We start from the raw sequence: 23549 nt of genomic DNA on the forward strand, positions 1-23549 counted from the left end.
TTATTTACATTCATTTATCATCCCTCTCTTAGAATTCTTGTTTACTGGCTGCAGTTGACAAAGTTTTATTTCTTTATTATTTGTTCTTGGTGTTTTGAGACAGGGTTTTTGAGACTGTGTAGTTCAGGCTGCCCAGAGTGTGATTATGTAGTCCTGGCTACAGTCTAACTCTAAATGACCCTCCTGCCCAACCCTGCTCATACTACTGTTGCAGGTCAGACTCCTGGTTGTTGCCAAAGTTTTACAACATTGATCATTCCTGTGTAATGGTTCTGTCCCTGTGCTAAGGCTTAATTTGCAAGTGAAATGCTTGTTTGTTTCTGTCAATATGTAGCATGGTGGCTGTGCCATTTTTCCTACTTTTTTGCTCAGTTTTGGATTTCTATTCTTTATTTTTTATTTTAAAAAGAATAAAGAAAACGTAGCAAAACACAACAAAGCAGACTAGAGCAAAACAATGTAAGCAACACAGGATTTCAAAGCAAGACAATAGAAAATCAACAGTGGCTACCATAGTGTCTCTTGTTCTCTTTGAAATAGTTGTCCATATCACACACAATGAATTCCAACAAAACAAAATAGTATAAAACCGATCAAAACAAAAGAATGAAAGCATTACAAGCTTTCAAAACCAGATAATAGGAAAATGAACAACGGCTACCATAATGTCTCTTGTTCTCTTTAAAATAGCTGTTTATACCTTCACATTGAAATCAAATATTAGAAAATAGATCAAAACCAATCAAAGCAACGAATAACGGCAATATTGGACTTCAAAACAAATCAGCCATGGCTAGCATAATGGATTTTTATTTTCTTTTCACTGATCCTTATTTATTCTTATTTTTAAAAAGCAAAACAGAAAAAAAGAATAAAAACAATAACAGAATTAAAAAAATAGGATGTTAACCCTAATATATTGCATGTTGTTATATGAGAAGTAGTTGTTCATCAAGATTTAGGCATGAAAAAAGGATTAAACAATGAAACCACAAACTGTTCTTTTGGATGAACTAGCAGAGATTATTAGTATAGCTATCTATCTTGTACATACATATAAATATATCTATATACATATAATCGTTTCCCTTCTTCCTTTCGCCTTTCCCCTTTCCCAGTTGGTCTTTCTTTTTCAGCACTTTCTTTCTCTTTCTGATCCTTATTTTTTTCATTTTTTCATTATTTTGAGGTAGTAAACTACAACAGAACAAGAGAAAACAAAGCCATTTGAGACAATGCAGTGAAATTGGTACAGAATGTCACAGCAGATTACCGAGATAACAGTAATAGATATGATATTATATCTCATTATCTTCACGACAGTTGTCTTTTCAATCAGGTATAGCAAAATCAAACCAAATTCTGAACATTATAGAACTTATCAAAACAGAATATTGAATAGAGCAATACAATAATCAGAACAAAGCAAAACAGTGATAACAATATTTGCTTTCAAAGAGATGGTAGAAGGAAATTCCCTAAATTTGCTGCTTACCAGGGAGGCAAGCAGTTTGCTTCCTTTTCAACTTCTGTTCTTATGCTCCTGAATTTTACTATAGGAGTATTGTCTGATTCTGACTTCATCTTGGTAGGCTAGGCCAAAAAATGCACTTTCTTCCCTAGTATTCCACAAAATGTCAGACTCCCATTTGCTGGACTTGATGGATATGGTACTTTGTACAGCTAAAGGAACATTGCAGATAGGCTTACGTGAACAAGGACTGAGGTAGGATGGTTATCCTGGCTTATCTATGTGAACCAGTGGAGTTGTGACAGTGCAAGGAGAGGCAGAGTGATACTTCTTGAAGAAAGGTAAGAAGAGTTAAGCATTGCCGGCAGCTTTTGAAACCTAGAACTTTCTGCCCATAGAAAATGAGAACCATACAAAGAACTGATGGAATAAAGGAGGCTGAAGGAAGATAAGTCATTGCCTGGTTTTGACGTAATTACTATAGAGGAAACAGAGGTTTACTTTAAATGATGTGGTAAGTTGTATACACAATGGGAAGTAAAATAAAGCTGTCTCAGAGTTCAAATTATATAGGACATAGGTTTTCCAAAAGTCAGATGGGGTCGGCACAAAATCATGGAGAAAGAGGCTGTCAGTCCTAAGAACACAGTTCCTGATGAAGATTCAGTTTTGAGTAGTCAAAAGTGACTTGCAACTGACAGGGAAACTATGAAGAATGGCAATGGAGACAGGTCGGCTTGGGAAGGCACACGATAATGTTCCCAGTAGCAGGAGAAATTCAGCGAGTGCTAGAATTGTTTGGATTTATTAGGTCCTCTTGAATCTACAACGCTCTTATAATATGCAACTGGTACAAGTTTCCACATAATTTAAATGCTAACACTACAATGTAACATTAATTTTCATGAAGCAAACATGATTTCTCAACCTAATCCTCTCTTGGTACTAGCGTATTTTCAGGCTTGGGGGATTCAAAAATGCACTATGCCTAGACACATCGAAGGATTTCCTTTGTTTCATCAATATCATCTGTCTACAACTGGAATGAAGTACAGCATAAGAAAGTGCAAGTTAATGACGGATCAACTGAGGGACTAGATTTAGCAGTCCTGCAGCGAATACTGGCAGGGCCTTGGAACTCTCTGATGTCATCAACGGGTCACAAAACACTGCTGAGACCTCAGTCATAGCTGGTATCACAGCAACTGTGGTGCCACACTGAGCATTACAGAGCACAGTGATCTGGTGAACAGATAGTGCCATGTTATTTGTTGTTTGTGGGGATATAAATTTCATTCTTTAACATCATTAACGATTCTCTGAGAGAGACTCAGATAGAATCTCACTTGACATTAGTAATTCTCTAAAGAGTTCAGCTATGAAGCATAAAGAGAAGAAGAAACACGTGGAGAAGAAATGCTTACAACAGCCTGGGAAAAAGTCAAAATGTAAAAGAGGTATGAGTTAGCATATTCTTGGGGACTAGGGAACCAGGACTTGCCTTCCAAAGTGGGAAAACTGTCACCAGCTTGTTTACAGGGGCAGTGGAGAGAAAGATAAAAAGGAAAAGTGACTGAAAGTGTTAAGGAGAGAGACATATGCATCTTCCTAAAGGTTCATATAGTCTGGGAGTGAGGGAAGGCTCAGATGACCCAGGTCTTGTTGCTGTTCCTTAGGACTGGGTCTCTCTGTCATATATATAGTCAGATTAATGTTTTCTTTCATTCGACTTCTTCCCTAGGGCACTGGAAAGTGAAGGGAATTTAAGGTGTAACAGTAACTTTTGTATGTTGATGAAGAAACTGTGAACTGAATAAAATATTTCATAAAAATATAAATATGTATGTGTCAGGAATGACTATATTACAAAAATTGTTGACTCAGGAGTCAAAATATCTAATATTGTTTAGGATAATGAAAATGTGTCTGAGAACTTCTTTGTGAATTGTGAGAAATACATATGCACACAAGCATATGCACATACACTCACAATTTAACCATAAATTATGAATTAGAGAAGATTTGGCTCTGTGGCAAACCTGTAAACTGTTAGTTGTGTTATGTTGCATATTAGTAGTAAAAATACAACTCGTATGAGAAAAGACTCTTGATCAGTGGTGACAGGGACAGATTACAACCAAAACCAACACTCTCAAGAGTGAGTCACATTTCTGAGAACAGTTGCATCCTTCTGAAAGTTTTTCAGGTTTGTGTATTTTCTGATGGTGTTTTATAGAGAGGCCCAGAGAGTAAGTTTGTCTTTATTTCGCCTTCAATTAAATCAGCACATAGTTAGACATGTCAGTTGTAAACCAAAGCACATCCTCACACTTATTTATTGCCACAAAAAGTATAAAAAAATACAAAAACAGACCAAGGCAAAACAAATACTATTGCTTAACATAATTATACAATAACTTTGTATGAAGTCTAATTAGTTGCCTCTCTATAACAGTTTATAACCTGACTTCATCTAAAAGAGACTACATTCTTGTTACTACTGCACATAAATCTTTGGCTTGCTTATGTAGCACACAGTGGATGTGCAGGTCAACAGGACAACTAATTCATGAGCTGGAGTGATGAAAATAATGTTAACATTAACATTAAAATGTAGCTTTCAAAGAAACCCACACAGATTCATGTAACTTATCAATATCCCAGGCAGGTAGAAAAGGAAAGAGCAGGGAGACATACAGAGCTGTTTATAGCCACGGAAGAGGCATAAGTCACTTGTCATTTTACTTTGTAGAAAGTGTAATAACAAGAACAGACCTAACTACAGTGGTCTGTCCAAGCTGAAAGTTGGAAGCAAGCCGTCTCTCCACCAATGATACACTGTACAGATGTACTGATCTTTAATAAGTACTGACAGAATAAATGTTATTCTACATTTAGAATTTTACTAATAGGATCCATATTGCTTACTCTTGGGAATGGAGGTAGAGTCAATGAACATTTAAGTGGTGGACTCATGATTTGTTTAACATTGGATAAATACACATAAACACCAAAATAGAACTGTGTCTCATCTTTTCTTTCATTTCTCATTAAAACTGGATTTCCAAGCTGTTGTAAAGAGGAGGGCCAAGTTACTGGCCCAAACTCAAGACTGTGACATGGGGAATACTACTGCTTCTGCCTCGGCGGACTTTCCCTATGGAAGCAAATTCCTGGATGCAGGTATGGAGGTTCTATTGACCACGGTGCAGAAGGGAAGGTAGAGTCTAGACATATCCCAGAATTGAGATGAATGCTTCTGAATATCAGTTGATACAAGGCTGCTCAGTCAGGAAGAAACTGAAAATAATCAATGGTTAAATCAGCAAATGTTTAAGGGAAACACATGAGAGGGCAGCAAAAGAAGCCCCAGATCATCATAAGATTGGGTTCTGCTCAGGAAATGGTGGGTGAGTGTCTGAGCAGGAAAGAGACTCATTAGAGTTGCAGAGGAACAGCATGAGCCAGGGAATAGCACCATAAACAGGAAGGGACAAAGGCGCTAATGGCTTAAAAGAAGCCCAGCATAATAGAGACCTCAAAAGATATGATTGGAGACACATTAAAGAGATACCCAATCCAAGAACACAGCACCTCCATGTATGTATTAGCCAACACTCTCACATGTATTCCTACATAGACTCATGTGCATTGCTACCTACTTCTCTCATTGTCCTATAATCTCCTCTTTGCACATGAATTTGATATTCTAACTTTTTTATACTAGTATGCAAATAGTAATAATTATTCTGACTTCCAAATGACCCTACATTCATCATCTTGGATTTTTTCTAAGTCTGTATAAATGCAAGTGCAAAATATATACTTTGTTCTGGTGTTTTGACTCATAGTTATGAATGTTATCCATGTGGCACATTATTATAGTGTGCATAGTATCATTACTTCGTAAATTGCATTTCATAAAGAGAAATAATTTATTCATTGATTATACTTTGCTGAGGACTGTCTATTATGGGGAGAGTAAGGGGATGTTTTGTTATCTTAATTCAATGTTGCTTGCTGAGTACATTTTACTTTATTAACTTATTTCTGTCTGAAGAAATTATAACAATTTGTACATTTCTGGGTTAACCAATTCAATTTAATCTTTTCTTTTGTTTTCTAGTGCAAACACACATACCCATATAAATCTTTTATAATCTTTACAATACCCTGAGATGTTTTATATATCTTTTCAAAGTTTAGTTTTTTTTTTTTTGTCTTTTTCTTTTTTATCGGTACTGGGGATTGAACTCACGACTGCCTGCTTGCCAGGCAGGCGCTTATGCAGCTGAGCTAAATCCCCAGCCCCAAAGTTGTTTATTTTTAAAACTCATGTTTATTCCTACATACTTTTATTTTTGCATCCCCATGATCTTTATTTCCTTATATTTCACAAATAAACTAATTTATGTAATTGCCAAGAGAGTATCTGCACTAAATACATCACACAGCTAAACAGCAGAGGTCATGCAACACATACACAAACACAAATACACCCTTAATAACATTCAGTTAGTGCACAGATATGCATCAATCTATCACAGAGACATAAACCACAGTGTCATTCTCACTCAAGCACTTAATCTGTGAGAGTCACATGTGTAACCATCACATAGCCACCTTGAACCCTAATTTTAAGCAGTATGCAGTTATATGACATGCAGGACACATGCTGCATTCAATACACACCACTTATAGCAATGTGTACATAAGATCCCAGGCTAGCATATTTGTGAGACATCTTGATAACATGAAACAGTTACTTGATGGAAGAAGAGCTTAGTTCATACAGTGAAGGGGAACAGGGACACCATAAGGTCATGAATATTTAAATTCTTCAAATATAAAATTTCTCAATGGTTGTGAATCTCTAGGAAGTAAGATACAGATAATGAAATCATGAACTGTGTAGAAGGCAAACGATATAAAACACATTCCCAAATTGACAGGAATATTGTGCCTTGAAGGCAGGATCCTTGTGGAGAGCCAAAGTGCAGCATTTCCTGCCCAGGCAAGACATCACTGTACAAGACACAAAAAGTATTCCCAGGAGAGGGAGCTGACAAGGTGGCTGGGGAGAAGTATGGCAGGAGGTGAGCTAATGGCATCAGTGATTCCAAAAATATATACATGATACCCAATCACAGTGATTCATGCTACATACACAGTTTTAAATACTATTATTTATTTTATTTTCTCAGTGGAATTACTGTGGATGGAAACGATGCCAGAAACATGTCTATTCTAGTGTGACAGAGAACCTAGACTGTGCTGTGTATCAGTATGTTTATTGTTGGTATTTATCTAACTCTCCAGAAATGGAACACTCTCCAGAGCATGCCTCGGAGACATCTGAGGTGGTTCCAAGCCCAAGTCTAGATGCAGGAGAGACTATCTCAGCCTCAGAACACTTGCCCTGCATTTCTTCTTCAAGCACGCACATTCCCGTGGACCAGGATGGTAAGGCAGACACAAAGGTGACCTCAGCGTGGACAACAGGTGCAGCTGAGCGGCCTCCCACCCTACTCACTTCACCTTTCCTTCACATCCAGGGCAGGGCCTCAGGGAAGAGGGATGAAGACTGACTCCTCTGGGGAGGGGGACAGATAGGAAATCTGCCTTGCAGAGGAGGCTAAGCTCCTCAGCACACATTTCCATGTGGACAGAGAGGCGGATGGGGGTGAGGTGGTGGCCCATGTGGAGATGTGCAGGGGTTGGGATCAGAGCCGCCTCCTCAGGCCAGTGCACACTCAGCTCACACTCACATTTCACACAGCTTTATAGAAAGTAGAGGCTGGTTTTCCTCCTTTTTCCCCTTCTGCTCACAACTGTCTCTTCCCTCCCCATTGTCCCAGCTCTCATCAGCATTACTAGGTATGGCCTTACACCTGCACTCTTACAGTCATTCTCAGACTCACCCCCTTACACTTTAGTCAGTAAAACAATAGCACATTACCCTACATGGATACCTGTTTTAACTCCATAATGCTATTGGTAGACAAAATACTAGAGATCTCTTGTGCCCTTACAGTATGTATTTTTCTCACCCCAACACCTTATGTTCTATCATAGCTTCAGTCTTTCCCAGAGCTCCATGTGCTGAGGATATAAAAACCCTCCCTCTAACATGTAAGGCTGCTGTTACAGCATCTGCCAACATTCACCACTCACACAGTGGATCACATTTGCTGTCATACATTATCACAAGTGCAGATACACACTCAGTCCTATCTGCATTTACCAGTACCAAAAACATTCACCAAATGTCTATCACAATATATATACACACATATACATGGGTATATTATACATATATATCTATATATATTTCTCTTGATGTCCCACACACCCATATCTTGTGTACAGGTACAATGAACATACATACAACACACATAGAATTCTGAGTATTGCAGATACTATGTGTGCCCCCACCTGAGGATATTCTCATCTTACTTTTGAAGCTTTCTTTTCTACACACCAAGACACTACCTCCATGTGTTCCAGGTCCTGGATCTTCCAATATGCCTCCAAACCATGATATGATGGAGACGGAAAATTCCTCCTTCATGCATTCTGATTTACCTTCCTCCTCAGCCAATAACCCCTCGATGTCTGCAGTAGGTACTGAAAAGGAAAGAATAATGAATGTTTACTACAAGGTTGTACCTGTGAAAAGGGGTGTGGCTGCTTTGGAGGATATAGAAGATTTGGAGCCTCCTGCAAAGATGATAAAAATAGGAAATGTTGTCTGTCAGGAGACGGTCCCTCCAAAAATCAGCTTCCCTCCTATGAGTCTAGCAAGTATCCTAAGTCTCGGTGAGGGCAGCTTGGATGGTGAACGGCAAGGAGAAAGGGAAGAGGCTGAGAAGCCACCTGAGAATCTGGACCTGGAGGCGGGTCCCAGTGCCATGGCACCTGCAGAGCTGGAGCACATGTATAGTGGCTTTAGGTGCATGGGCTGCCTCCAGGTCTTCCCTAATTTGCAGATGCTCAAGAAGCACCTGGAGGAGGGCATAGAGGAGGGTGGTTCATGCATTAATCTTGTCCTTTCCAAAATGAGGAACAAAATGAATAACAGCAAGATCACAAGCAAGGAGACAAATATCACAGAAGCATGTGGAAATGATATGGAGATATTTTTGAAGTTCTTGGAATTTTTGATTCTTTGTTGCTTTTTGTATTATTATTATAATAAATAGTTACTAAATCATTCTTCCATGTCTGTCAATAACAAATGAGACACTAAGTGAAGAGGACACAAGAACCTTTTCATCCATAGACTAGCATAAAGAATCGGCACCTTCATAGCCTAAGCGTTTGGTTATTTGTTTTTCCCCTCTCTCTGTTCTCTCATCCCCTTCATTCTGCTGCTTCCAGATTGGGACTCAATGGTCCTTTTTTCTTATTATTTATTTTTATTAGTACAGTTGGTTGTATACAAAGTTTCCATTCCTCATTCTGAATTGGTACACTGCACATACATCTTTTTTTTTTTTTTATCCCATTGCCTACCTTCCCTCAGTGCACTCTCCATCTTTTGAGGAGGTCTTTCACTGTTGGGAAAGAGCTACCTCTCTATGTAGATCTACTTTTATTTTATTCTTTATTTATTCTTTTGGTTTCTCATAAAAAAGATTAATTAGTATTTAAGTGTGTGTGTCATTTATTTCACTTAACATTATGGTCTCAGTTTTTTTTGTTTTTTTGAGATACTGTTTCACTATGTAGTTTAGGCTGGCCTTCAACCCCAGCAATTTTCCTGCCTCAGCCTCTTGAGTGCTGGGATTATATGCACGCGCCACTATGCCCAGCATGGTATACTCATTACTATACAAATCACTCTATTTTATGAAGAGCAGTACTCTGTTGTTTTAAAAATTCATTTTATTTTTCTCACGCTAAAATACTAATTTATTTTAAAAATTGTAAGTTTATGCACAGTTTAGGTGTGCACAGTGATCACATCCATTATACAGAATTTGTACACTCAGGTTGATCCCCATTTCCCCCTTTCCCAACTCCTCCTGTTCTCTTCACAAACCTGTGTTTTCATTTCTTTTTTCTGATTTTTTATTTCCCTTCCTTATTTTCCCTCTTCATCCTCCTTAGTGCCTTTTTCCTTTTGAAAAGTTTGTTCCTATCTTACAATATCTATTGTACATAAAATTTGTTTTTCACACTAAAGTGATAATGGGATATTTATACATGCAAGTCTGATTTATTTCACTTGATTTGTTTTCCTTATGACTGATCTCAAGGACTGTCCATTTAGCTATAAATGTCTCAGTTTTGTCCTTTATGGCTGAGCAATACTCAATTATGTTACAAATACCATATCTTTTTATCTTTTCATGGGTTGATGGGCATTTGTGCTGCTTCCAAGATTTAGCTATTATAAACTGAGCTGCTATGAACACAAGTGTGTATATGTCTGTTATATGATGCTTTCAATTCTTCCATCAAGATTCCCAGAAGGGGAACTCCTGGGTCACATAGGACCTCTAATCCTAGTTTTTTGAGGAATCTCACACTGACTACAAGTGATTACATTAGTATACATTCCACCAACAGTGGAAAAGAGTTCCTTTCTCCCCACAACCCAGCCAGTATTTATTAGCTTTTTTTTTCTTGGTAATAGCCATTTTTTTGGAGTGACATGGAATATCAGTGTTGTTTTAATTTTTATTACTGGAATTATCAATGATGATGATCATTTTTTCATAAATTTATTTGCCCTTTGTACTTTTTCTGAAATGTGTGTATTCATCTTAGATGCCCATTTTTGGATTGGGCCTTTGAATTTTGAGGGTCTGATGTTTTTTTAAATTTTATTTGAAGAGTAAAAAAGGAAAATAGAAAACAAGATAGAAATAATACAGAATTTCAAAAAATATTGAGAAATCACCAGTTGGTAAATTATATATTGTCACCTTAGAAATAGTTGTTCAAGTTACAAAGTTAAAACATAAAAAATGGACATTCAAACTGAGAGTGCAAACAGTTTTGTTCAACGATCCAACAAAACCTTAGTAATATGGTTATCCTACACACTTAAACATACATATAGTTATATCTTTCAGAGCACCTCCTTTCCCTCTTTTTTATAATAGCAATTACACATTTTGGGTTTTATTACCTCTATAGTTCTTATCACTTTTTATACTAGAGAGACAATGTGATATTTATAAATATCTTATTCACTTAAGAGGATAGTCTCAAGTTGCCTCCATCTACCTATAAAGGCCTCAAGATAATCCTTTCTTGTAGCTGAGCAATAGTTCATTAACTAAAAATACCATATCTTTTTCATCTGCTCTGCAGTTGATGGGCATTTTGGTTGTTTCCAAGATTTAGCTACTACAAATTGTGCTGCTGTGAACATGGCTGCGCATATGTCATTGTGACATGAACTTTTCAGTTTTTCTGGGAAAATACCCAGGAAGGGAATAGCTGGATTGAATGGAACTTCCAATCCTAGTTTTCTGAGAAATTTCCATAGTGGAAGTACCAATCTACACTCCCACCAACAGTGGAGCAGTGTTCCTTTTTCCCTGCAGCCTTGCCAACATTTGTTATCAATTGATTTCTTAATGGCAGCTATTTTTTCTGAAGTGAGATGAAATCTCAATTCTGTTTTGCTTTCCATTTCTCGAAGACCAGTGATGGTGAACATTTCTTCATGTATTTATTTGCTATGTGCATAGCTTCATCTGAGAACTATATGTTCATCTCAGATGCCCATTTTTGGAGAGGGTCTTTGAATTTGAGGGGGTTGCTGTTTTTCAATTCTTTATTATGTTCTGGATATAAGTGATATAAGTTCTTTGTTTGAGGGGTTGCTGGCTAAAATTCTTTCCCATTCTGTGGGTTTTCTTTTAATTCTGTTGGTGATTTGAAGTGAAAAAACTTTTCAATAATACAAGATTCCAGTTGTTGATTCTTTAAAGTATTTCCCACGCAGTTTGCATTTTTTTCATGAATTCTCTGCCTACCCCTATGTCTCCAAGACTTCTACCTACCTTATCATTTAGCATTTCTGTTTTAATATTTAGATCTTTGATACATTTTTACTTTAGTGCATGGTGATAGACATGGGTCTCGATTCAGTCTTTGACATGTGGAGAGCAAATTTTTCCGAAATCATTTATTAAAGAGGTTATCCTTCTTCCAGTGAACATGTTTAGCCCCTTTGTCAAATATCAGGTGGCTGAGTGTCTTTGTAGTTGTGTTTGCATCTTCTAATCTGTTTCATTGATCCTCAGGTCTATTTCTTTGCCAGTACCATGCTGATTTTATCACTGTGGCTTTGTAGTATAGTTTAAAGTCAGGAATTGAGATGCCATAATTTCTCTCAGTGTTCTGTTTGTGTACAGGAATGCTATTGATTTTTGAGCATTGACTTTGTATCCAGCTACACTGCTGAATTTATTTCCTCTACTAGTCTTTTAATAGTGTTCTTTGGGTCTTCTGTATAGAGTACCACATCATCTGCAAATAGTGACAGTTTAACTTTTTCCTTTCCTATCTTTATTCTTTGTATTTCTCTCTCTCTCTCTCTCTCTCTCTCTCTCTCTCTCTCTCTCTCTCTCTCTCTCTGTCTCTGTCTCTCTCTCTATCTTTCTCTCATCTCTCTCTCTTGTCTGATTGCCCTGGCTAGTATTTCCAGAACTATATTGAATAGGAGTGGTGATAGTGGACATCCTTGTCTTGTTCCTGATTTTAGAGTGAAAGCTTTCAGTTTTTGTCCATTTAGTTTAATGTTGGCTGTTGGTTTGTCATAGATGGCCTTTATGAGATTGAAGTAGACACTGTGTATTCCAAATTTCTGAAGGGTTTTTATCATGAACATGTTTTGGACTTTATCAAAAGCTTTTTCTACATCTATTGAGATGACCATGTGGTTTTTGTTTTGGGCTCTGTTGATGTGGTATATTATATTTATTGATTTGCATATGTTAAACCATCCCTGCATTCCTGGAATAAATTACACTTGGTCGTGATATATAATCTTCTTGATGATTTGCCACATTCTGTTTGCCAGTATTTTATTAAGGATCTTTGCATCAGTGTTCTTTAGTGAGATTGGCCTACTGTTCTCCTTTTTGGTTGGGTCTTTCTCTGGTTTTGCTATCAGAGTAAGGAATGCCTCAAGGAATGATTTAGGGAGGATTGTTTCCTTTTTAATTTCATTGAATAGTTTAAGGAGTATTGGCATCAAATTGTCGCTAAATTTCTTGTAGAATTCAGCCGTGAATCCATCAGGACCAGGGCTTTTCTTTGTTGGTAAGTTTTTAATTACATTTTCAATTTCAATAGCTGATATTGGGTTATACAAAATTGCCATATCTCCTTGGTTGAACTTTGGTAGTTCATATGTTTCTAGAAATCTGTCCATTTCCTCTGTGTTTTCCACTCTATGTGAATAGAGATTTTCAAAGTAGGTATTTATGATCTTTTGAACACGCATGGGATCTGTAGTAATTTCCCTCTTTTCAGTCCTTATTGTGTGGATTTGTTTTTTTTTCTTTTTCTTGATGAGATTAGCTAAAGGTTTGTCAATTTTGTTTATTCTCTCAAAAAAATGGCTTTTTGATTCATTCTTTGTATCATTTTTAAATTTTCAATTGCATTAATTTCTGCTCTGATCTTTACAATTTCTTCTCTTCTAGAATCCTTGGGTTTGACTTGCTCTTCTTTTTCTAGAAGCTTGAGATGAAGCATTAGGTTATTTGTGCTCATTCTGTTTTTGTGATACGACAACTTATTGCTATATATTTCCCTCTTAAGGCCACTTTCATTGCATCCCACAGTTTATAGTATGTTGTTTCTGCATTTTCATTGAATTTTAGGTGTTGTTTTATTTCTTCTTAATTTCATCTGTAGCCCACTGGTTGTTCAGAAGGTTGTTATTTAATTTCCATGTATTTATGCAGGTTTTGCAATTTCTTTTGCCATTAAATTCCAATTTCAGTGCACTATGGTCAGACATTATGCATGGGATAATTTCAATCTCTTTGCATTTACTAAAGAATGTTTTATGGGATAGAGAGGCTACCCAAGACCCAGCCATGGTGGGACTTAGGTGGCTGCATAGGAAGGCAATTTGCCCACCCTCTTGGTAAGCATCCCTGGCACTGGTTGGGAGGAGAACCAGAACCAGCAGCTACCCAAGACCTAGCCATGTTGGGACTTAGGCAGTTGCACAAGAAGGCAATTTGTCCACCCTCTTGGTAAGCGCCTCTGGAGCCAGCCATGAGGAGAACCAGAACCAGCAGCTATCTGAGACACAGCCATGTTGGGACTTAGGCAGCTGCACAAGAAGGCAATTTGCCCGCCCTCTTGGTAAGCACCCTGGTGCCAGCCGGGAGGAGAACCACTCAGCTGTTCCCATGAGCTTACTGGTGTGTGGGCTGAGAATCAAACATTTCCCCCACCCCCATCAGCAACTGGGGACAGAGTTCTGAGTATCCCTTGGGAGGATGACCATATGTAATATAGCAAATATGGGGGATTTCCTTCTATGTTCTGTTTGAAGGCAAAAGCTCTTTTAACTGTTACATTTTTTAATGATTGTTTTGCTCTATTCAATATTCTCCTTCAATTGGTTTTACAATGGTCTGTTATTGGTTTGATTTTGCTATTCCTAATTGACTGGACAACTATTGTGAAGATAATGACATATACTATAGTACTTATTACTACTATCCCAGTATCCTGCTTTGAAGTGCTGTACCATTGTCACTACACTGTCTCGATTGGCTTTATATTGTTCTGTTGTATTTTTACTACATTCTACATAAAATAAAAAAAGAATGTTTTATCTTGTTCTGTTGAATTTTTACTACATTATAAATAATATAAAAAAGAATGTTTTATGGGATAATATATAGTCTATTTTGGAGAATGTCCCACGCACAGCTAAGAAGAGTGTGTATTCTGATGTGATCAGGTGGAACACTCTGGAAACATCTACTAAGTCCATATGTTCACAGTTATGATTCAGTTCTGTTATTTCGTTGTTGATTTTCTGTCTGGTTGATCTGTCCCTTGGTGTCAATGGTGTGTTAAGGTCTCCTGTTATAATTGTGTTACTGCTAATTTGGTTTTTCATTTCTGGTAATACTGGCTTTATATAACTGGGTGCTCTGGAATTTGGCTCATATATATTTAAGATAGTTATCTCTTCATCTTGAAGTTTTCCCCTAACCAGTATGTAGTGATCTTATTTATTTCTTTTGATCATTATTGGTTTAAAGTTCACATTGTCTGCAAACAGAATGGCTACTCCCGCTTTCTTGGGGGGTTCCTGTTGTGTGAAGTATTGTTTTCCATCTTTGGACTTTCAGTCTGTGAGTACCCTTTTGGGTTAGATGGGTTTCTTGTAGATAGCATATGGTTGGATTTAGTTTCTTGATCTATTCTGCCAGTCTGTTTCTTTTAATTGGTGCATTAAGACCATTAACGTTAATGGTTATAACTGTTATATGTTGTTTTATTGTTGACATGTTATCTTTCTGCTGTTGCATCTTTATCTTTCTATTCTAATTGTCTGCTTTGCTTAGTGGTTTTTACCTAAGTGTATCTAAACTGTCTTTCAAAATTCTTTGCAGGGTTGGCTTGGTGATCATGAAGTTCTTCAGCTCTTCTTTGTCATGGAAGTATATTATTTCTCCATCGATTTTGAAGGACAGTTTTTCAGGGTACATCAGTCCAGGTTGGAAATCATTTTCCTTTAGGATCTGAAATACTTCACTCCATGCTCTTCTTGACTTTGTTTATGCTGAGAAGTCTGCTGTGATTCTGATAGGTTTTCCTTTGTAAGTGATCTGTCTTTTCTCTCTAACAGCTTTTAATATTCTATTCTTATGTTGGATTTCTGGGATGGTGATTATGCCATGTCTGGGTGTAGTTTTATTTTGGTTATGACTATTTGGAGTTCTATATGCTTCACTGATCCTGATGTCGGTTTCTGATCTCAGGTTTGCGAAATTTTCAGCTATTATTTCTCTAAATATCCTATTGACATCCTTTATGTTGTCCCCTTCTTTTTCATTAATCCCTATCAATCTTATGTTGTTTTTTGTTGCATCATCTTGCAGTTGTTGAATTGTTATTTCCTGATTGCTTGTTATTTTAAAAATATATTTCCTTTCCTGTTCACTAGCTGTAATCCTGTCTTCAAGGTCTGAAATTATATCTTCACTTTCATTGAGGTGGTTTTTATAGCTTTCAATGGAATTTTTTTTATTTCCTGTATTTATCTTTGCATCTGCTTTATGTATTCTGTTTCTTATATTGCTCCTCCAGGGATTTTATCTTTTTGTTTAGTTCCTCCAATTTTTAAACTGTGTCTTCTTTACATATGTTTAGCATCTCCTTCACTTCTTTTATCATTTCTTTTTTTACCTGGGAGATTATTTCTAATTTGAATTCCTTTAAAGCTTCCCAGAGTTGCTTCTTTGTTTCAGTTGCTATTATTTCAGGTATTTCAGGTGTATGGCATATATTTTCCTCATAGAGGAAAATAGGCTTTCTTGGGATGGGCTGGAGGTTTGAGATACAATTTTGGTCTTTTGTTTTGTCGTTTTCCTATATTTACATGTTTCAAGTGTTGTTCCAGCCTTCCCCTGGGCATGTTGGAAATTGTCTCGTATACCCTCAACTCCTGGGACGGAATGGAAGTTGCTGAGCATGGTCCACTCAGGCCCTCAAGCCCTCCTGTGCCACCTCCAGTGTTCCCAGAAGCTGGGTGGGCACCTAACCACTGTGGATGAATGAAAAAACTCTCCTTGGGAAAGGATCAATGTGCTGGAATTCACTTCATGTGCCCTGGACTCCTCTGATTGAAGAAGGCCACTGGGTGTAATCTACTCTCAAGCCTACTCTAGTGTGGCTGGAAGCTGGGCACATCCTTGATCACTGGGAGCAATGATCTTAAACTCTCCCAGGGCTCATGATGATGTGCAGGAACTCTTATTTACAATTGATTTTCACACTAAAGTGATGAGATATTTAGACATGTGAGTCATTTATTTCACTTATCTGATTTATTTCCCTTATGACTGATCTCAAGGACTGTCCATTTAGCTATAAATGTCTCAATTTTGTCCTTAATGGCTCAGAAATACTCCATTATATTACAAATACTGCATCTTTTTTATCCATTCATGGGTTGATAAGCATTGGTGTTGTTTTCAAGATTTAGCTATTATAAAAGTGCTGCTATGAACATGAGTGTGAATAAGTCTCTGTTACATGACGCTTTCAACTCTTCCATCAAGATTCCCAGAAGGGGAACACCTGGGTCACATGGGCCCTCTAAACCTAGCTTTTTGAGGAACTTCACACTGACTTCCAGTGATTACATTAGTGTGCACTCTACCAACTGTGGAAAAGAGTTCCTTTCACCCTGTCACAACCTAGCCAGCATTTGTTAGCTTTTTTTCCCTGGATAATAGCCATTCTTTCTGGAATGTTATGGAATGTAAGTGTTGTTTTAATTTTAGTTTCTAAAATGATCAATGATGTTGATCATTTTTTCATAACTTTGCCTTTTGTATTATTTCTGAGAAGTATGTATTCATCTTAGATACCCATTTTTGGATTGGGTCTTTCAATTTTGAATGTCTGATATTTTAAAGTTCTTTTATGTTCTAGATATTATTGCTTTTTCTGAATAGCTGGCAATTTTTTTCACACTTTGGGTTGTCTCTTTGTTGGCGATTTCCTTGTTGTGCAATACCATTTTAATATGAGGAATTCTCAGTTATTGATTCCTTGTGAAAATTTTTCTCTGATGGAGGTAAAAAGTCACATATTTTTATGCATTCATTAATAGACATACAGGCTGCTCCCAAGATTTAGCTATCATAAATTTTGCTGGTGTAAACATGGGTATGTATGTATCACTGTACATGATGTATTTAAGTCTTTCAGGAAAACATCTAGAAGAAGAGCTGGGTCAAATGGAATATCAAATTTTAGTTTTTTTCTTAGGAATTTCCACACTGATTTCTACAATGTTTGTAAGAGTTTACATTTTCACCAACAATCTAAGAGTTTCCTTTTTCAGCATCCGTTGCAGTATTCCTTATTATTTGATTTATTGATGCTGGCCATTCTTTCTGGAGATAGAATCTCAGTGTTGTTCTAATTAATTTGTATTTCTCTAATAGTCAATGTATATCTGTAATGTTGAACACTTCTTCATGCATTTATTTTTTGTCTTCCTTTCTTTTTTTTGTACTGGGGATCAAATTCACAACTTTGCACTTAATCAAGCAAGTGCTTGAACCACTGATCTAAATCCCTGGCCCCATGTATTTTTTTTCTAATTGTACTCCTGATGTATCTATTTATTTCACTTGTCCATTTTTTGATTGGTTCTTTTATTTTGGGTCATGAAATGTTGTGAGTGCTTTGTACTAGGAATGAATGACCAAAGTTTTTTCCTACTCTATAGGTTGTCTTTTCACTCTCGGCTGTTTCTTTGTTGTGCAGAATCTTTTCAACTTTTATGATTCAACTATTTTATCAGAACCCTTTAGGGTGCAGTCAGTGTTCTATTCAAAACATTTTCTTATGCCTATGATTTCAATAGTTTTTATGTATTTTGTCTCCCAGGAGCATCTTTCTCTCTTATCATTGATCCTTTGTGACTTGCGTCTATGTTCAATCTTTGGCATGTGGATAACCAGGTGTCACAGCAGGTGTACTTCCTGCATTGTACATTTGGCTCCCTTGTCAAAGATTTTTATTTAAAGAAAGACAAAACAAAATAGAAAATGGGCAGAAATAGTACATAATAGTACATTATTTCTTTTCTTTGAAAATAATAACAGTAATAAATCTCTAGATGATGTATACATATTGTCTCCCTAGAAATAGTTGTTCAAGATACAAAAGTGGAGCATATAAATGGGAATTCAACTAGGGAGACTGCAAACAATTCTGTTCAACTATCCAACAAAAACTAAGTAATATGGCTATCAATCCTATATACTTAGACATGTACACATTTATCCATATCTTCATTTATGTTGAGACCTAACAAAACTTATTAGATTAAAGTCTTCTGAACAAAGATTAATAATATTGCTGGATTTCACATCATAACACTCCGGAATCAGCACTGGGTACTTCAGTACTCCTTTTTTTCTTTCAAAGTATTTGTTCATTTCATCACGTGTCATAAGATCATTCTCATAAACTGTTTACAGGTTTTATGCAAGAATGAGTCAACATGTATTTATATCCTTTCTATATTGGAGGGAGAAACAGAACAAAGCAGGACAGAACTAAAAATTTTCCTATAGACACATAAAACTAAAAGCACATATAAAACTGCTGTATAAAGATTCTACCAGGGTCACTTTGTTGTTTCTTGTTATCATCAACAGAATTGGCTATATTATCAGATAAAGTGTAATTGAACATATCAGTACATAACAAGAGAAATACAACTTTGTAGATAGTGTAGAGCTACAAAAACAAGTAGCAACCAAATCAGAATGAATATTGTGGTGTATCATTGTTATTTTCAGTATAGTTGTCTGTATCCCTCAACTTGATACCAGCAACCTAACAGTTTTGAATAAAACCTGTCAATAATAAGCAGCAATCAAACAAGTCAGATTTAACTAAGACCAGTCATGATACAACAGTGTAAGTCCTACAGGGATCCTGGTTGAGTTAATAGGAAATTAAAGATGACCACTGTCATATCGAGACAGCTCTCTGTGCCATCAGATCCAGTGCTTGTATACAAACTAGGATTAGAACAAGTTCCAAACAAGCAGAGTGGTGTGAGTAATAGGAGCTCTAATTCCTGATACACTATTAGCTGTATCTTCTGCTGTTTTTTTTTTTTTTAAGTCTATTCCTCCCCTTTACTCCCCCAGAATTAACTCGGTATTTTTGCATCTCTCCAACACTCATGGTTTTGTATTAGGGGGCAAATTGCTGTTTACCTAAATGTTTCCAAACTTCCTCACTCCTGGGCTGGATTTCTAGTTATATTTATTCATTTATTAAAGCCTGTCTGTTCAACCTATCCATAAATACTGGTCTAGTTACTCCTATTACTCTCTGGTTCCCTATCACATTGAGTTCCCTTTTCTCATATTTGATTTTGGTCCATATAACCTTCTTCAGGCTAGTTAGATTTCCTATAAAGAGCCTCTTGGTGGACCCTACCTCTTGATCCACTGTGCCACCCGTTGGTGGAGGCAGAGGCAGGAGGATTACCAGGAGTTCAAGGCTAGCCTGAACTAAATGGCAAGAAAACTGTTTCAAAAACATCACCTTAGGACATGTCTTAGAGGCATATATCTTCTTGTTCTTGGAATTTAAATCAAGGGAATTGATTTTGCACTGTATCTCTGTTTCTTACGAACTGTGCTTACCAAATGAGCAATTTGACATCTCAGGACCTCAGTTTGATCATTGGTAAAATGGAAATTGCAAGTGTGTGAAATTCAAGGTAGATAATATGTTTGAAACAATTTTCTCACACCATGAAATCTAATGTGAGTATAAGGTTTTCTATGGTTGCAGTGTAATAGTCACTTTAATACCTATTGTTCATGAAGCATGATGCTGTGTAAATCACTGATTTGAAATCAGTATCCTTCCAGAGTTTGAGGTCTAGCTGAAAAAATAAGACTGACACATTTTAAAATAAAAGCAGTTGGCCAGTTATGGTGGCTCACACCTGTAATCGCAGCAAGTGGGAGGTTGAGGGAGAAGGATGTGATTGCAGAGTGTTAAAGGCTAACCTAGGCTACAAAATGAGTTCCCTGTACCCTGAACTACAGTATCTCTGTCTCAAAAAACAAATGAACAAACAAACAAACAAACAAAACAAACCAAAGAAATGAACAGACAAGCAGCACTTATTCACTACTAGGAAAACTTATACTAAGTCATCAAATTTTTTCCAATTGTGGTATGAAATGAGGAGGAAAATAGTTAAATTTTATTTCTGGAATCATATGCAGTCTGGCAACTAGCTACTCCTCTGAGTAGATTTGTTTTCCAGTGCCAAGTGCGTATTTCCCTTGTTTCACCAACCCCATCCTGAACTCATATGTTACCTCAGCCAAGTGTTTCCTGTAACTCCGAGCTTCCTGGATTTTGAATTTGCCAATGTGATATAATTTTGCCTTAGGTCCATCCATAATAAGGAAATAACATCTAATCAATCAATAACTGCAAACACTTTGCTGTTGTATTTTCCACTTGCCAAACCCAGGTAAGCCCTAGAGTACCAGAGATCAGGGCCTGATACTTTTGGAATGACTCTTGATCAGATTTACAGATGTTAATAAATCTGCCTACAAATCCTGGGTGATGTTTTGGTGTTTTTGTTTGCTGCTGCATCTAGTGGGTTGCCTGGTAAAAGTGACTGTGCTGATGTCTTTGGTCACTGGCTTAGGCCCCTGTGGATGGTATACACTTGAGATATCGCCAAGTCTCTTTGGAGGATGCAGGAGGATTCCCACCTCTCTGCTTGTAGCTCCTCACCAGACTCTTTAGAGGAGGATGATGCAGTCTGCCTGCCTGCTTGTCTGTCTGATTTAGGCAAGAACCCTGGGAGCACACAGCTTGTCTGTGCCTGCATATTTGAGCAGGAGAGCACGATCAACTCTCATAGGTAGGTATCCCTGAAGTCTGCAGGAGGGAATGGCTTAGTCTCTGAATGCTTGATGAATGTGAGTGAGTGGAATGGACAGGTAAGCCACAGACTGCTCCATCTGTGCACCAAGACTGGGAAGCACTGGTTGTGTCTGACAGAAACTTTCTACAAGGTATCTTGGAAAAAGTCACAAATCTGAAAACAAAGAGTCAGATACCTGGATTTGAATTAAAGCAGGGACACCATGGCCTTGGAGTGAAAAGAACAGAGGTCATCTGCTCCATCCCAGTCTAAATTCCTTGGAGCTTCTGGCTTCTATGGATTCTGGATCTGCAAGTTCACAATAGAATGTCACCTATATGATGCACTGTCTGGAAAAGACTCTGATACTTTTTGACTGGAACCCAGAAAAAAAACCTTCAATGACATTAAAAGGCCTTTTCAATGATCTCAACTTTGGGAATTCCAATTTTTACTGGAAATCAACCTTTTTGTTGATAAACAACAGCATGTGGCTTCAAAGATGCTTAGATTTGTCATCCCTGTGAGCACGTGGTGGTCCCATCTGTGGAAACACTTGGATCCAAATGTTAATCCCTGTCCCCCTTGACTCTTCAGTCTACCAGCTGCTGTCCTTGTGATCAAGAAAAATAAGAAGCTCATCTTAGGCCAAGGCCTAACTGTCCAGATTCCACATGCTGTAGCTGACCTTCTGAATAACCACAGATGTCGCTGACTCTCCCAACAGCCATCCTTCTTCCCCTTACTTACAAAAGACTTATTTCCTTTCTTCCATTTTTTTCTTTCCCTTCTACCTCCCTTGCTCCCCTTCAATTTTAACATTTTTATCCTATATCCCAACATCTATCATACATTTTGGTTCTTATTTACTCTTTTGTTCTTCATGCAAGAAAAACGTGTATTTTATATCATTTAGAAGTATGGATTCAAGGTGCATTAATTTTCCTAGAAATGTTTCAAGGTGATCCTTCTCTATATCAGAGTAGGACTTTCTGTACATGAACACCACATCATCTTTATCCCTTCATCACCTGATGGGCCTTTGGGCTTTTTCCAAGACTTAACTGTTATAGAGTGTGTGGGTCTAATCATGGGTGTATGTATATTGATTTGGTATGATGCTTTTAATTCTTTCAGGAAGATACAAAGAAGGGAAGTAGGTGGGTTGAATGGAGTCTCTAGCTTTATTTTTGTGAGAAATCTCTACAGTGATGTCCACAGTGGTTATACCAGTCTACACTGCCACTGACAGTTGAGAAGGGTTCTTTTTTTCAGATATTTGGCCACATTTGTTATTGATTTCTTATTAAAAGTCATCCTTTTTGGCATAAGAAGGAATCTCAGTGTTTTTTCAAATTGTGTCTCTCGAATGACCAGTGATGTTGAATTTGTCTTCATGTATTATTTTCAGTTTCTATTCATCCAAGAAAAGTCTATTCATTTCAGATGCCCATTTTGGATTAAGTCTTTATCTTTGGTGGGAGGGTTCTAACTTGTCTGAGTTCTCTTAATATTCTAGATAATAGTCCTTTACCTGAGGAACAGCTGCAACAATTTGCCTCATACTGTGGTTTCTTTTGGTGTGCAAAAGCTTTTTAATAAGTGAGATTCCAGTGGTTGATTCTTTGTGATACTTTCCTGTGAGATTGAGGTTTTGTTCATGAAGTGTCTGCCTACACCTAATGGTTCAAGAGTTGTAACTAATTTTTCTTCCAGCTGATTTAGTAATTTTGTTTTAGTATTTATAACTTTGATCCAGTTGACTTTTAGTTTAGTACACTGTGAGAAATATGAGTTCAATTTCAGTCTTCAACATATGGAAAGCCAGTTTTCCCAGCACCATTTATTAAAGAGGCTATCTGTTTTCACTCAACATATTTGGCCCTTTTTTAAAAGATAAGATCACTGAGTATGTTTAGGGTTGTTTCTGCATTTTCTATTCTGTTCCACTGATCCTAGGGTCTGTATTTTTTTGTGAGAACTATGCGGTTTTCATCATGATAGCTTTGTAGTACAGTTTCAAGTCAGAGATTGTGAGGTCCCCTGCTTTGCCTTTTTTGTGTCCACAACTGATTTTGCAATTCTAGGTCTCTTCTGGTTCCATATGAATTTTAGGATTGTTTTCTTTAATTCTGTGAGGAATATTATTGGCATTTTATTTGGATTGCATTTAAACTGTATAATAATTTCTTTTCTTTTTTCTTTTTTTTGTCTTTTTCCTTTTTATCGGTACCGGGGATCGAACTCACGACTGCCTGCTTGCAAGGCAGGTGCTTATGCCACTGAGCTAAATCCCTAGCCCCTACTGTATAATAATTTTGATGTATAATTGGTTCCATTATATTGGTTCTTCATGCCCAAGACAAAGAACATCTTTCCACTTTCTCATATTGTCTGATATTGTCTTAAGTCTCCTTT

General features: G+C 37.1%; 1 protein-coding gene across 1 annotated transcript; it reads left to right on the plus strand.

Moving 5' to 3' along the window:
• Positions 1-6788: 6788 nt before the first annotated feature.
• LOC134472287 (protein FAM170A-like) lies at positions 6789-8673 on the plus strand. Its single transcript, XM_063233599.1, has 2 exons — positions 6789-6934; positions 7979-8673. Exons 1-2 carry the CDS (start codon positions 6793-6795, stop codon positions 8671-8673), a joined length of 837 nt encoding a protein of 278 aa, XP_063089669.1. The 5' UTR covers positions 6789-6792.
• Positions 8674-23549: the final 14876 nt, after the last annotated feature.

This window comes from Cavia porcellus, unplaced genomic scaffold (assembly GCF_034190915.1).
Source record: "Cavia porcellus strain 051 isolate PalLab524CR breed Dunkin Hartley unplaced genomic scaffold, mCavPor4.1 scaffold_23, whole genome shotgun sequence".
In the NCBI taxonomy this organism is placed as follows: domain Eukaryota; kingdom Metazoa; phylum Chordata; class Mammalia; order Rodentia; family Caviidae; genus Cavia; species Cavia porcellus.

Bases quoted from the DNA above. Each gene is read 5' to 3' on its own strand.
- LOC134472287 (XM_063233599.1), top strand. From the start codon at position 6,793: ATGGAACACTCTCCAGAGCATGCCTCGGAGACATCTGAGGTGGTTCCA. The intron at 6,935-7,978 runs GTAAGGCAGACA...CATGTGTTCCAG, and splicing joins CATTCCCGTGGACCAGGATG to GTCCTGGATCTTCCAATATG.